Source organism: Melozone crissalis, unplaced genomic scaffold (genome assembly GCF_028551555.1).
Source record: "Melozone crissalis strain CALT ecotype California unplaced genomic scaffold, PUWL_Pcris_2 ptg000092l_1, whole genome shotgun sequence".
NCBI lineage: Eukaryota > Metazoa > Chordata > Aves > Passeriformes > Passerellidae > Melozone > Melozone crissalis.
In genome coordinates, this window is record NW_026535869.1 from 2,722,549 (window position 1) to 2,735,609 (window position 13,061).

Consider the following 13,061-nt stretch of genomic DNA (forward strand, 5'->3'; position numbering starts at 1 on the left):
TGGGGTTGGGAAAACCCTCCCAGACCATGGAGTCCAAGCTGTGCCTCATCCCCACCTTGTCCCCATCCCAGAGCTCTGAGTGCCACCTGCAGTGGTTCCTTGGGCACTCCAAACCTTTCTGGGCAGCCCCTGCCAATATTAACAACCCTTCCCATGGGGAAATTCCTGCTGGTGTCCACCCTGGCCCAGCCTGAGGCTGTTCCCTCTCCTCCTGTCCTTGGGATAAAATCCCAAATCTTCCCCTTCTGTCAGGAGTTGTGCAGAGCCACAAGGTCCCCCCTGAGCCTCCTTTTCTCCAGGCCTGAGCCCCTTTCCAGCTCCTTCAGCCCCTCTGGGTGTTCCAGACCCTTCCCAGCTCCTTTTCTTTCCCTGGTCCCTCCATGCCCTTTCTCCAGCCCCTCCATGTCCTTCCCTGAAGTGATTCCACAGAGCTTTGGCAGGGAATGGTGAGGATGCAAACTCCAGCAACCTCCTCAGATTTCAGGCAGGAATTTCCCTCCTGCCTGGCTGGAATTTATGGGGTTTTACCCCCTTTTCCCTGCCCTGCTCCTGGTCTGACATTCCCTACCAGATGTTTTAGTTGAGCTGTGGCTGTTCATCACCAGGGGTTGGTGATTTGGTTTTCTCAAAAATCTCAGATTTGGTTTCCCCAAAATCTTAAATTTGGTGTTCCCAAAATCTCAAATTTGGTTTTCTTGAAATCTCAAACTGGAAAACCAAAACCACCACACAAGGAAAGCACACTGGGTGTAGCAGTACAAGAAGTAGGACCTAAAATAACCTAAAAAATTAGGAAAGCAGGATTGTGAGTGTTGGGGAGAAGCTTTAGAGGCAGAACTGAGCACGAGGGAGCTCTTTGGGTGGCAAACTCAAGCTGTCCTGCTGTCTCCATGGGGGAGGGATGTCTGTTCCACCAGGCTGGGAGTGCATCTGACACGATGCTGCTGTTTTGTCAATAATCTTGGGAAGTTTGGAAATAGCTGCTTCAAAGTGCTCCAGTGATACATTGCTCTGCAATCTGTCCCTGCCGCTGCCAGCACTTCTGAGTAGCCAATTTCCCACGTGTTTAACCTTTTAGGGCTTCTCTTCCCCAGGAATTACTCTGCAACTCCCACTGAAAAGAAGGGGAAAAAATGGAGAAAATTGCTATTTGCCCTTCACAGAGGTGGTTCATTTTCCAGGTGGTTTTTTTGGGGTGTTTCTAGCTTTTAAAAATGAGTTGAAAGCACTGAAATTGGGATGTTCTTCCCATGTCTGACTGACAGCTGAGCATGAGATCCCTCAATTTTCTGGAATTGGGATGCAGGAGGTGTGGAAGCATCATCCAGGAAAGGATCAAATCCCTGGAGATGCCCCTGGATTTTTATTTCTGTGGCTCTGTCCCTGCATTTCCCCTCTGTGAAAAGGGGATGGTCCCTGTGGAGAGTGCTGAGATAAGCTGGAGGAAGCCTTAAATGTAATCTAAAAATAGATTAATTGGAAAATTGCAAGCAAAAGGCAGCGTCTTGCTCAGACAAAACTCCTGGTGACTTCAAAGGCAGATTAAAGACTTTGCCTGTGTCAGGACTTGGTATTTGGCCCAAGAAGGAGACAAATGGAAGAGGGTGAGAATGTTTGCCAGCAGAAGAGAGCGATAAGGTAACAGATGAAACACTCAAAGTCAGCATTTAAGGACATTGCTGCCTGTGGAGATAATTTTATCAACTCCAGAGGCAACAGGTTGTTTTTTTTTTTTTTTGGTTTTTTTTTTTTTTCTATGAGGTAAAATCTGCCCTTTATGAAGCTGTTTAAAATGGCATTTGTTGCAAATTTGATTAGCTGTGCTGCAGGAGCCTGCTGTGGGACAGCCAGTGCCAATATCTGTGCTGGTCATGAGTTTGTGGATTTTCCACCTCCTGCCCTTCATTTTGGTGCTGTTCTGACTTAGAAACTTGAATCTCTGTGTGGTTGGGTGGTGAGACAAAAATAGAGGACAAAAAAATGCGATGCTCTTGGTCTTGTGCTGAACCCTCCTGTTCCTGAAAGGGAGGGAAGGAGGTGACTGGAATTGTGGCAAGGAATTGGTTTCTGGTTTGGTGAGGCCCAAGTGACTTCTGCCTCCTCAACCCTTCCCTCAAATCACGTTTTGCTGTGAAAATGCTTTGTCCCACCCTAAAATCAGGAATCAGTGTTATATAATGAGCTGCTGGCTGCTCTGAGTGGAAAGAGAAAAGCGGGGGGTGGGTGAGACTAGAAGTCAGAGATGTGACTCAATATTGATTTCCACTTGTTTTTGTTGAAATGCTGAGAATGCCAAGATGAAATATTTGGACTTTTCCTCATGCTCCTTTCCTTTTTTTTTTAAATTTATTATTTTTTTCTTTTTTTTTTTCTTGCAAGGAGCTCTCTGCCCAGTTGGATTCCACACCCTGAATAATTCATAGTCTGTAAATATCTCCCTCCTCCTCGGGTAAATAGAGCTTTTGTCGAGCTGAGTGGTGCTGCTGGGGGGGAGCAGAGGTGCTCAGGGTGCTTTTTGTGTCTCCCTGCAGAGTTATGTCATGCCCAGACCACCGCAGGGCTCCATGAGGATTTATGGAAGATGCTCCGTGTCTTGGCGCCTCTGGTGCTCCTTCTGCTGTGGCTGATGAGGATCTGGGCCAGCCCCCATTCCCTGAGGATTGGTGAGTGCTCCCCTGGCTTCGGGTTCGTTATTCTTATTGTTATTGGGAGTTTTGCAAGAGTCAAATCTTTAACTGTCTTCTCAAAATCAGAATATTTGACTGCAGTAAGGTCGGCAAAGCATCAATATTTTTATACTTATACCTACACTTATGTTCACAGAAACAAGAACAAAACTAGATGCACAATTCACTGTATTTGTAATTAGGAGTTTGCAAGAGTCAAATATTAAAAGACTTTCTTAAAAGAAGAATATTTGACTGTAGTAAGGTTGGCAACACATAAATATTTTTATACCTACACCTATGTTCACACAAACAAACTGTATTTGTTATTGGGAGTTTGCAAGGATCAAATATTAAATTACCTTTTTAAAAGAAGAATATTTGATTGTACTAAGGTTGGCAACACAAATATTTTTATACTTATACCTACACCTGTATTCACACAAACAAGAACAAAAATAGATGTACAATTTACTGTGAAATATTGATATTAATAATAAAAAAATCTACAAAGGGTTTGGTAGATTTTAGCAGTCAGAGGCTGGAGGCTGTGGCAGTATCACCAAGTTCACAGAAACAGCACTTGTACCTCTAAAACTTGGTGTATTAGCAGAACTTGACCACTAGAAGATGACTTTGGTGTTCTTTAATTCATATTTACTGTCTCACCACCAACCCTTACAATTGTACTTCCTCTGATGAGAAGATCAGACGGAAAAAGACACAGAGAACTCTGAGATTTTACAGCTTAAAAAATAGTGGGGAAATGACTCAATAGAATGAAAATGTTTTCCCGGTGATGCTCTGGAAGGATTCCTGGAATCCTCCCTGCCTGGTGGGGCTGACACTGAGTGAAAGGTTCTCCTGCATGGTCAGTGGAGACACTGAGCTCCTCCCAGAATTTTGGGAATGTTCTGTCTCCCGTTTGTACATGAAATTAGTTTGTGGTGAGCTGCCACACTTGCTGAAGTTTCTCCATGTATTTTGGGAATGTTGTAAATGAAATGCAATTTATGGTGAGTTTACACATTGAGCTCCTCCTTGTGTTTTGGGAATGTTCTCCTTCCTTTTGTCAATGAAATTGAGATTATGGTGGGTGGAGATGCTGAGCTCCTCCCTGAATTTTGGGATTGTTCTTCAGTTTGTACATGAAATGCAGTTTGTGGTGAATCGATACACTTGCTGAAGCTCCTCCATGAATTTTGGGCATGTTGTTTCTTCCTCCTGTCAATGAAATTAGTTTATGGTGTGTTGACACAGTTGCTGAAGTTCCTCCATGCATTTTGGAAATGTTGTCTCCCTCCTTTTCTAAATGAAATGCAATTTATGGTGAGTTTACACATTGAGCTCCTCCCTGCATTTGGGCATGTTCTCTCCTTCCTCTTGTCAATGAAATTAGTTTATGGTGAGCTGACACAGTTGCTGAAGCTCTTCTTTGCATTTTGGAAATGTTCTCGCTTTCCTTTTGTAAATGAAATTAGTTTATGGTGAGCTGACAGTGTTGTTGAAATCCCTCCATGCATTTTGGGCATGTTGTCTCTCCCTTTTGTAAATGAAATTAGTTTATGGTGAGCTGACACTGTTGCTGAGCTCTTCCCTGTATTTTGGGAATGTTCTCTCCTTCCTTTTATCAATGAAATGGAGTTTATGGTGAGTGGGCACGCTGAGCTCCTCCCTGCATTTTGGGAATGTTCTGTTTCTAGTTTGTAAATGAAATTAGTTTATGGTGAGCTGACACACTTGCTGAAATCCCTCCATGCATTTTGGAAATGTTCTCACTTTCCTTTTGTAAATTAAATTAGTTTATGGTGAGCTGAGAGTGTTGCTGAAATCCCTCCATGCATTTTGGGCATGTTGTCTCTTCCTCTTGTCAATGAAATTAGTTTGTGGTGAGCTGACACACTTGCTGAAGCTCCTCCCTTCATTTTAGAGGTGTTGTCTCTTCCTGTTGTCAATGAAATGCAGTTTATGGCGAATTTCTGTATTTGTGTTGGTTCTCATGATGTTGGTGTTGCCCTTCCTATGTGAATTCCAAGCCACCCCTCGAAGAGCCACTGAGGAGCTAAAATCACCCCTGCCATGTCCTACCCTGCTCCTAAACCCACATAAAATGAAATATTTCTGTCACAAATACATTTGCCCCCATTGATGAGTAAGGGGGGGCAGAGCCCAGCCTGTCCCAGCTCAAGGGTGCCACAAGAGCTGTGCAAACCCCAAAATACCAAATTTACAGGGGAGCCCCATGAGTGCAGGTCCCTAAGGAGCTCTCAGGGAGAGGCACCATCATTTCCCGTGGCTGCCTGTGTGGATAAGGGACCATAAATGCACCCAGAAACCTCCTAATGGAGCTCACTCCCAGAGCTGACACTTGGCTCTGTGTTGTAGAAAGGAACCTGCTTCCCCTGCAGCCAGCAGTGCCTTCATTAACCATGTGTTGCAGATAAGCAGCCAATCCATCCCTGTCCCCATTTGCAACTTTCACAGGTGACACTCCTGAAGTAAAATTACCTCTCCCCTATGCTGGTGGTGGCAGCTCAGGAAATATGGGCAGGGAAGGTGTGAGCTGGCAGGAGCCTGGCAAGGCTGGCTGGGTGTTTTATGTCCCTGGGATCCCTGATTCATGTGGAGCGCTCCCAGCCCTGCATTTCACCTGGATGGGCACATCCTCCCCTCCAGCCAGCAGGCAGGGATGGGCATGGAGAGTGGATTAGCAGCATGCTGAAGGTGAAAATCCTTCTTTTTGCTTTGTGTCCCATCTTTTTGGGGAAGGTGTTTGAGACCTGGGACTGTGAATTTTCATCTTTTAAGGACTGTGAGGTTTTGGGGAGTGTGGAAAAAAGGGGAGTTCCTGTGACAGCACAGAGCTGCACACCTGGGGTCATTTTGTTTCCCATCTCCCCAGAGTAAAAAGTGAAGGTGTTTGAGATCCTGAAGGATTGAATTTCGTGTCCCATCTCTTTTGGGAGCACTGGCCAGGCTGGCTGGGTGTTTTATGTCCCTGGGATCCCTGATTGATGTGGAGCGCTCCCAGCCCTGCATTTCACCTGGATGGGCACATCCTCCACTCCAGCCAGCAGGCAGGGATGGGCATGGAGAGTGAGTTAGCAGCATGCTGAAGGTGAAAATCCTTCTTTTTGCTTTGTGTCCCATCTTTTTGGGGAGAACTATGAGGTTTTTGGGAGAGTGGAAAAAAGGGGAGCTCCTGTGACAGCACGGAGCTGCAAACCTGGGTTCAGTTTCTTTCCATCTCCCCTGAGTGAAAAGTGAAAGTCTTTGAGAGCCTGAATAATTGAATGAAGATCCTTCATTTTGCTTTGTGTTCCATCTTTTTGGGGAGAGCTATGAGGTTTTTGGGAGTGTGGGAAAAAGGGGAGCTCCTCTGACAGCACGGAGCTGCAAACCTGGGGTCAGTTTGTTTCCTGCTTCCCCATAGTTGAAAGGTGAAGGTGTTTGAGATCCTGAGGGTTTGAATGAAAATCCTTCATTTTGCTTTGTTTCCCATCTTTTTGGGATCACTGTGGGGTTTTGGGGAGCCTGGAAAAAACGAGAGCTCCTGTGACAGCACAGAACTACAAATCTGGGGTCACTTTATTTCCTACCTCCCCAGAGTAGGAGGTTAAGGTGTTTGAGATCCTGAAGGATTAAATGAAAATCATTAATTTTATTTGTGTCCCATTTTTTTGGGGAGCACTGTGGGGTTTTTGGGAGCCTGGAAAAAAAGGGGAGTTCCTGTGACAGCACAGAGCTGTAAACTTGGGATCAGTTTATTTCCCAGTTCTCCAGAGTGAAAGGTGAAGGTGTTTGAGATCTGGGACTGTGAATTTTCATCTTTTAAGGACTGGAAACTCGAATTATGCTGCAGCTTTCAGGTGGGAATGGAAGCTGCCTTCCAGCTTGCCATTCCCCAGAGTGAGAGGTGAAGGTGTTTGAGGTCTTGAAGGATTGAAGTAAAATCCTTCCTTTTGCTTTGTGTCCCATCTTTTTTGGGGAGCACTGTTGGGTTTTTGGGAGCCTGGAAAAAAAGAGGAGCTCTTGTGACAGCACAGTTTGTTTCCCGCTTCCCCATAGTGAAAAGTAAAGGCATTTGGGACCTGGGACTGTGAATTTTCATCTTTTAAAGACTGGAAACTCAAATTATGCTGCAGCTTTCAGGTGGGCATGGCAGCTGCCTTCCAGCTTGCTTTGGTTTGGGGGGTTTGATGAGTGTTGTTCCTTCGAGCCACAGTTTCATTTTTACGGCGCCTCCAACAAAAAAGTTAATAAAAATAAAGTGCAGAATAAAAAGAGGGAGAAAAATATGACCAGCAGCCCTGAAATCATTCCCAAATGCATGCTTTTGGCAAGGCAGGGAGATATGGTATCTAGCAACATAAATCAATGCTCTGCATACGGAAGGAAAACCAGGCCAGCAAGAACATTTAAATATTCAAAGAAAATGCGAGCAAAGCTTTAAAACAATGCTGAAAACCATCTGATAAGGGGCTGCTGAAATGCACAGGGAGGTGATCAGCAATGGGAGGTGAGCTGGGCAGTGTCAGGGTGGGTTCTTCAGCAGGAAAATGAGATTATTCCCTGCAGGGGAACACGGTGGTGCTGAGTCAGGGACTCTTGGCTTGGGAACCGAGCCTTGAGCTTCCCTGCTGCTGCTTTTTTGGGGTTTGGGGTGGATCTTGGCCCTGGCAGCCCTCAGAGGAGCGGAGAAGCAGCAGATTGCTCCATCTCTGGGCGAGTTTTTGCTGGCCTGGACAAGACCCACAGCCAGTGTTGCATTGCAGTGAGCTGGAGGAGCATCATCTGTGCAAGGGATTGAGCAGAATGTGGGCTACAGGGTCACCTTGCCCTGCCTTTGGCTGCAGAGCAGCAGCCTGGAGGCTCCTCAATGCTCCATTTCTCTCCTTGATACACAGGGAGGAGAAAAACCATCGGTGCAGGCTTGTTCCTTCAGCCTTGCATTGTTTGCTCCCTCCCGATGCAGCCCTGGAGAAGTTTTCCTTGTTCCTGTTTTTCTGGAGACCTTGGTGGGGAAATCCAGGTGTAAAAAAAGGTTTGTTTGAAATGGTGATGTATTGCTGAGAATGTCTTTTGTCAGTCAGTTCCCTGCTCTGTCTGGGTGAATTATTATCCCTGTGGGCCTCAAAACCTGAGTCTGATCAGGGATGGGAGTGTTCCCGTCAGCTTTAGGAGCTCTGAGAGGGAAGGAATTGCCTCCAGGCAGCCTGGAACCCTTGGAAGAACCAGTGCAAAATACCCTGGGAGCTCTTGCACAGCTTATGTTTCATCCAGCCACCCCAAAAAACAAAAATAATCAGCTCCCCCCTGCCCTCCAGGGTAACATCTCCCTGGCCCTGCTTCCCTGCAGCACACAGAGTGTGTGGGAGCAGCTCTGGGTTTGTTTTCTGCCTGTTCTCTCATGCTGAAGGAAGTGTCAGGAAATTTGCCTGAGTTGTTTACTGGGTTATTTACTCGGCCTCGCTGAGCAGAGCGTGGGGGCCCTAAATTGGCATTTTCTGCCTTGATTCATTGGGTGTGCTAAAGAAGCTCGTTTAAAATTCATAGCCCGGCCAAAATTGTAGTTTATCCATGGAAGTGCCCTCAGCAGGAGCAGGATAGGAGCTGTGACAGAGGATCTGCTGACAAACTCCTTGCAAGGCCTCCTGAGCCTTTCAGGGCTGTCTCTGCCTGTCAAAATCCCTTCCCTGCCTCTGTCTCCCAGCTCTGCAAACTTCACACAACAACTTCAGCATTTAAGGGTGTTTTTTGGGGTGGATCCTGATGTTTTCCTGCCCCATTCCCAGGGACTGTGCTGGGGCTCAGCTCTCATTGCTGTCCCAGTGCATCAATGTGGTTTTGCTTTGTGGTTCCACCTAGAGAAGCAATTTGTGCTCCAGGTCCTCATGAACCCCAGCCCTGATGCTGTGGTGTGACTGGAAGTGTCACCCTGGGCAGTTTGTCCTTGTTTCTAGGCCTGATTCCAAAATTCTGGAGTGCCTGAAGGGCTGTGAATCTCCTGTTTCTGCTTCTGGAACTGGATTCACAGGATCATGGAGGATTAGGATTAGAATCACAGGATTATGGAGTGGTTTAGGTTGGTTTAAAGATCCAATTCCACCTCCCTCCCTCTGTTCCAGGACCCAGCCTGGCCTTGGGCACTTCGATGGATCTAGGAGCAGCCCCAGCTTCTCTGGGCACCTGTGCCCACCCTCCCAGGGAAGGATTTCTCCCCAATATCCAACCTAAACCATCTCTTTTTGAGTTTTAATCCATCCCCCCCTCATCCTGTCACTCCAAGCCCTTGTGAAAAGTCCCTCTCCATCTTTCCTGCAGCTCCTTCAGGCACTGGAAGGCCGCAATGAGGTCACCCCAAAGCCTTTTCTTCTCCAGGCTGAACAATCCCAATTCTCTCAGTTTCAATCCCAAATTCTCTCAGTTTTTCACATCCAGAAAATGTTCTTGGGCACCCCCCAGAGCTGTGGGAGACCCCTGGCACTCAGCTGTGTGTGCTGAAGGGGCTGGGAAGAGGCAGAGTGGAGCTTTTCTGCATCTCTGTGGTTGTGGGGTGCCCCTGTATCCCCAGCCCATCTCTCTGTCAGGGCTGTGGGTAGCAGAGCATCGTTTGTACAACCCCAAATCCCTGTGCAATCACCCTCCTGAGGTGTTTGTGATACACTAAACCACTCTGGCAGTGAGTAAAGGCCCCAGAGCTGCCCTGCTGGTGCAGTTTGTCCAAAGGTGTGTCTGGGAAAAAGGAGCATTAAAGACTTGTGAGGTAAAAAATGAGCAATAACAGCAGTGGAGTTGGGGCTGGTTCAGTTCAGCTCCCTCAGGACACACAGAATTCTCCTGCAGGCACTGCAGGGAAGATCCCACAGGGCAGAATTAGCATTTTAAAGGGTGCTGGTGACTCTGATGATGAAGGTGCTGAGGAAGGAGGATCTGATGTCAGCAGGTACCAATTTCTTCCTCCCAGGTGTCAGGAGGAGCTGGTGGGGGGAGAAGCCCAGCTGTGCTTTTTTTTGTGGCTTTGTGGCAGATTTTGTGCCATCCCCAGCTCCCCACCTCCTGTCTGCAGCTGGCTCACACAGCTTGAAGCTCCCCTTCTCCCTCCTGCTGCAAACATTTAACACACACAAAGCACAAACTCCTTTCCTGGCGTAGCTCTGCCTGAGCCAAGCCCTTTGTGGATGCTCCTGATGGATCTGGGATAAATTGGCTGTGGATTTGCTGTTCCCCAGCAGAGGAATGGCCTTTCCCTGGCTTTGAAGGCAGCCAGGATCAGCTCAGAGCACAGGAGCAATCTGCTGGTGCTGGAAAACCTCCCCACTTGTCATTAGGATCAGTGTTTAAAATCCCAGCCTGGCTTGGGGAGTGGGGTGGGAGGAGGGTGTAGTTATTGGGATACAATTTTAATATTTCCTCCAATATTAAAAAGAGCCAGTTAAGTTCATGAAAGCAAAGTAGGTTTGTAGTTATTTATCATTTGCTGCTGGGGACTGCTGAGAGGTAGAGAAAAATAGGATATTCATCTGCTATCTGGTCTTTTAATTTTCTTCTGATTATTCTTCTTGGAGAAGGATGTCTTATTTATGGGTTTTGAGTTGTGTATATGTGCATAAATATTTCTTTTTAAAATCAGCTGTACAGATGCCAGGCCCTTCAGCAAAGCCTCTTTTAGACTTACAGTGAATCACAAATGGTTTGGGTTGGAAGGATCTTAAAGATTACCCAGTTCCAACACCCTGACATGGACAGGGACATCTTCCACTGGGTCTGGTTGCTCCAAGGCCTGTCCAACCTAGCCTTGGATGCTTCCAGCATCCAGGGGCAGCCACAGCTGCTCTGGGCACATTTTATCCTTGGATTCTCTGCAGTTCTGCCCAGGTATTCTTTTCCTGTGCTCCAGCACTGAGAGGAGTGGCTGCCACTGCCCCATCTCCTTCACCCTCTTTGAGCCATCTCCTTCAGGCCACTCATCCACAGAGACTGCTCAGGGATAAAATGAAATGTTTTTTTCAGGAAAAAGCAGCTGAAACTATTCAAAAAGGGGCTGGTGACTGGTGCAGTCATTTATCCACCCTGCTTTTCTCTGGAATGATCTGGTGAAAGGTGTTTTCTTGAAAGCTTTAATGCAGGACACCAGGGCAGGGTGCTGAGGCTCCGCCGAGGTCGGTGGTGGGCGCTGCATGGTCTCCAGGAGGTTTGCACGCAATTCCCACTAAACCTGTGGATGCAGATTCTCCTGGGGCTGTGCTCAGCACCCTGGCAGCCTGCAGAGGCAGCAGGAGGCTCGTTAGCACCACGGAGGTGTGAGGGAAAACTGCGGGAGGAGCGCGAGCGCTTCCGAGCGGGAACCGCGACCAGGTTCTGGAGGGATGTTCCAACCCCCAGGGATGCACCAACCCAACCCTGCACCCCTGGTTTGGTTTTCAGCTGTGAGAGAAACCTTTCTGACAGGTAGACACGATTGAGTATCAAGGAGAGAGGGATCAGTGGCTTTCTTCACCATACAGTTTTGTGTGCAAATTTTACGTGGTGAAGGTTGGATGGGTTTGGGTTAAAAATCAACTGAGCTTCATCCTGGAGGGAAACTCCGTGGAGAAAAGAGGGATTCGGTGCAGAGTAGGGAAAACTCCATGGGGGAAAAAAAGAGGAGCTTGGTGCAGACAGAAACTCCATGAAAAAAGAGAGATTTGGCGCAGAGCAGGGAAACTCCATGGGAGAAAGAGGGATCTGGTGAAGAGTAGGGAAAACCTTATGGGGAAAAAAGAAGGATTTGGTGCAGAGTAGGGGTAACTCCATGGGGAAAAAGAGATGTAGTGCAGAGTAAGGAAACTCTATGGAAAAAAAGAGGGATTTGGTGCAGAATAGAGAAACTCCGGGAAAAGAGAGGGATTTGATGCAGGGTAGGGAAACTCTATGGGAAAAAGAGGGATTTGGTGCAGAGTAAGGAAACTCCATTGGGGAAAAAAAAGGGATTTGATGAAAAGCAGGGAAATTCCATGGGAAAAAAGAGGAATTTGATGCAAAGAAACCCCATGGAAAAAAAAAAAAAAAGGGGTTTGGTGCAGAGTAAGGAAACCCCATGGGGTAAAGACATTTGGTGCAGAGTAGGGTAACTCCATGAAAAAGAGGCGCTTGGTGGAGACAGAAACTCCATGGGGGAAAAAGAGGGATTTGGTGCAGAGCAGAGCGAGCTGCCCTGCAAGGGGAAGGTGTCCAGGCTCCAGGCAGATCGTGCCCAGCCAAGCTGTGCCCTCTGCCTGGGGTGGGAGGGCTCTGCCTCTCTCCAGGCTGCAGCTTTGCCACATAAAACATAATGAGCTCCTCGTCTCCAGCGGAGGAATCCGGCGCTATAATAATATGAATAATAAATAATAAGCAGATTTATATTTTAGATCAGTGCCACAGGGCACGGAGTGAGGAGGCACGGGGAGGGAGGCAGCCAGACAGATCATCTCTTTCCATCTTTTGCACCTCTGTGGCAGAGTTATTTTTCCTGATCTGTTCCTATTCATTAATGTCCGAGAGGCAGGTTATATTACCCACCCCAGGAGGCCTTTAAGCTTTGTTTTGATTCATTATATATCCACATACATATTATATAGATATAGATCTCTCTGTGCAGAGCAGCTGGATGGGGAGAGAGGCTGGTAGTTATGGAAAAGAGCCACGTTACTTAAGCAGCAAATCAACGTTCTATTTCTTCACTCTCTTGTTTATTGAAAGCCATTTAGCCACCAGCACGGGGAAGCTCTGGTGCCCCTGGGCACAGCAGCAGCTGCTGCCCTGGCCTGTGTGGCTTTGTGGTTTTGGAAGGTGACTGGCTTGGAAGCAGGTGCAAATTCAGTAGGAAAAGGGAAATTTAAGGAGAGGAGCCAGGGGTTGGTCAGTGGAAAGGTGACATTTATCTCTTCAGGCACAGTCCTGAGCTGTGGCAGGGTGACAGAGGACAGGCATGCATAGGTGCATGTGCAGAATTTTGTATCAAAGGTCTGGTTTTTTACATTTGTTCCTGAATATTAAACATTCTCCCGGAGCCAGGGATCAAGATCTGAGAGTCATGTAACTTGTTTTATATCTAAATACTGTTCCTGCCCCTGGGCAGCACTTTGTGTATTTAGCTGCTGAGCCACTTTTAATACAGATCTTTCTGCTTCACACAGAGGAAGCTACTGATAGCAAGATCTACTCTGCAATTTCTTTCATTATTTTTTCATATATATATATGAATAAAAAAGTCAATTACATGAATGAAAGATCCTTGGTTGCCTGCCTAAACAGCTGCCAAAATGAATTCCAACTCGGAGCCAAATTCAGCAAAGCTGGAATTTCTGCAGAGAGCTCCAGCGTGGCGTGAGATGGGATTGTGCAGGAGGCTGCATTACAAATTTCTTCTGC

The 13,061-nt window shown here is 47.0% G+C and overlaps 1 protein-coding gene across 1 annotated transcript in view; it reads left to right on the forward strand.

Moving 5' to 3' along the window:
* GRIK4 (glutamate ionotropic receptor kainate type subunit 4) overlaps positions 1–13,061 on the forward strand; it is a 201,509-nt gene that overhangs the window by 66,471 nt on the left and 121,977 nt on the right. Inside the window, exon 2 of the mRNA XM_054291409.1 lies at positions 2,532–2,663. Coding sequence (XP_054147384.1) covers positions 2,582–2,663 — 82 coding nt within the window. The 5' untranslated portion in view covers positions 2,532–2,581. The remainder of the gene's footprint in view (positions 1–2,531; positions 2,664–13,061) is intronic.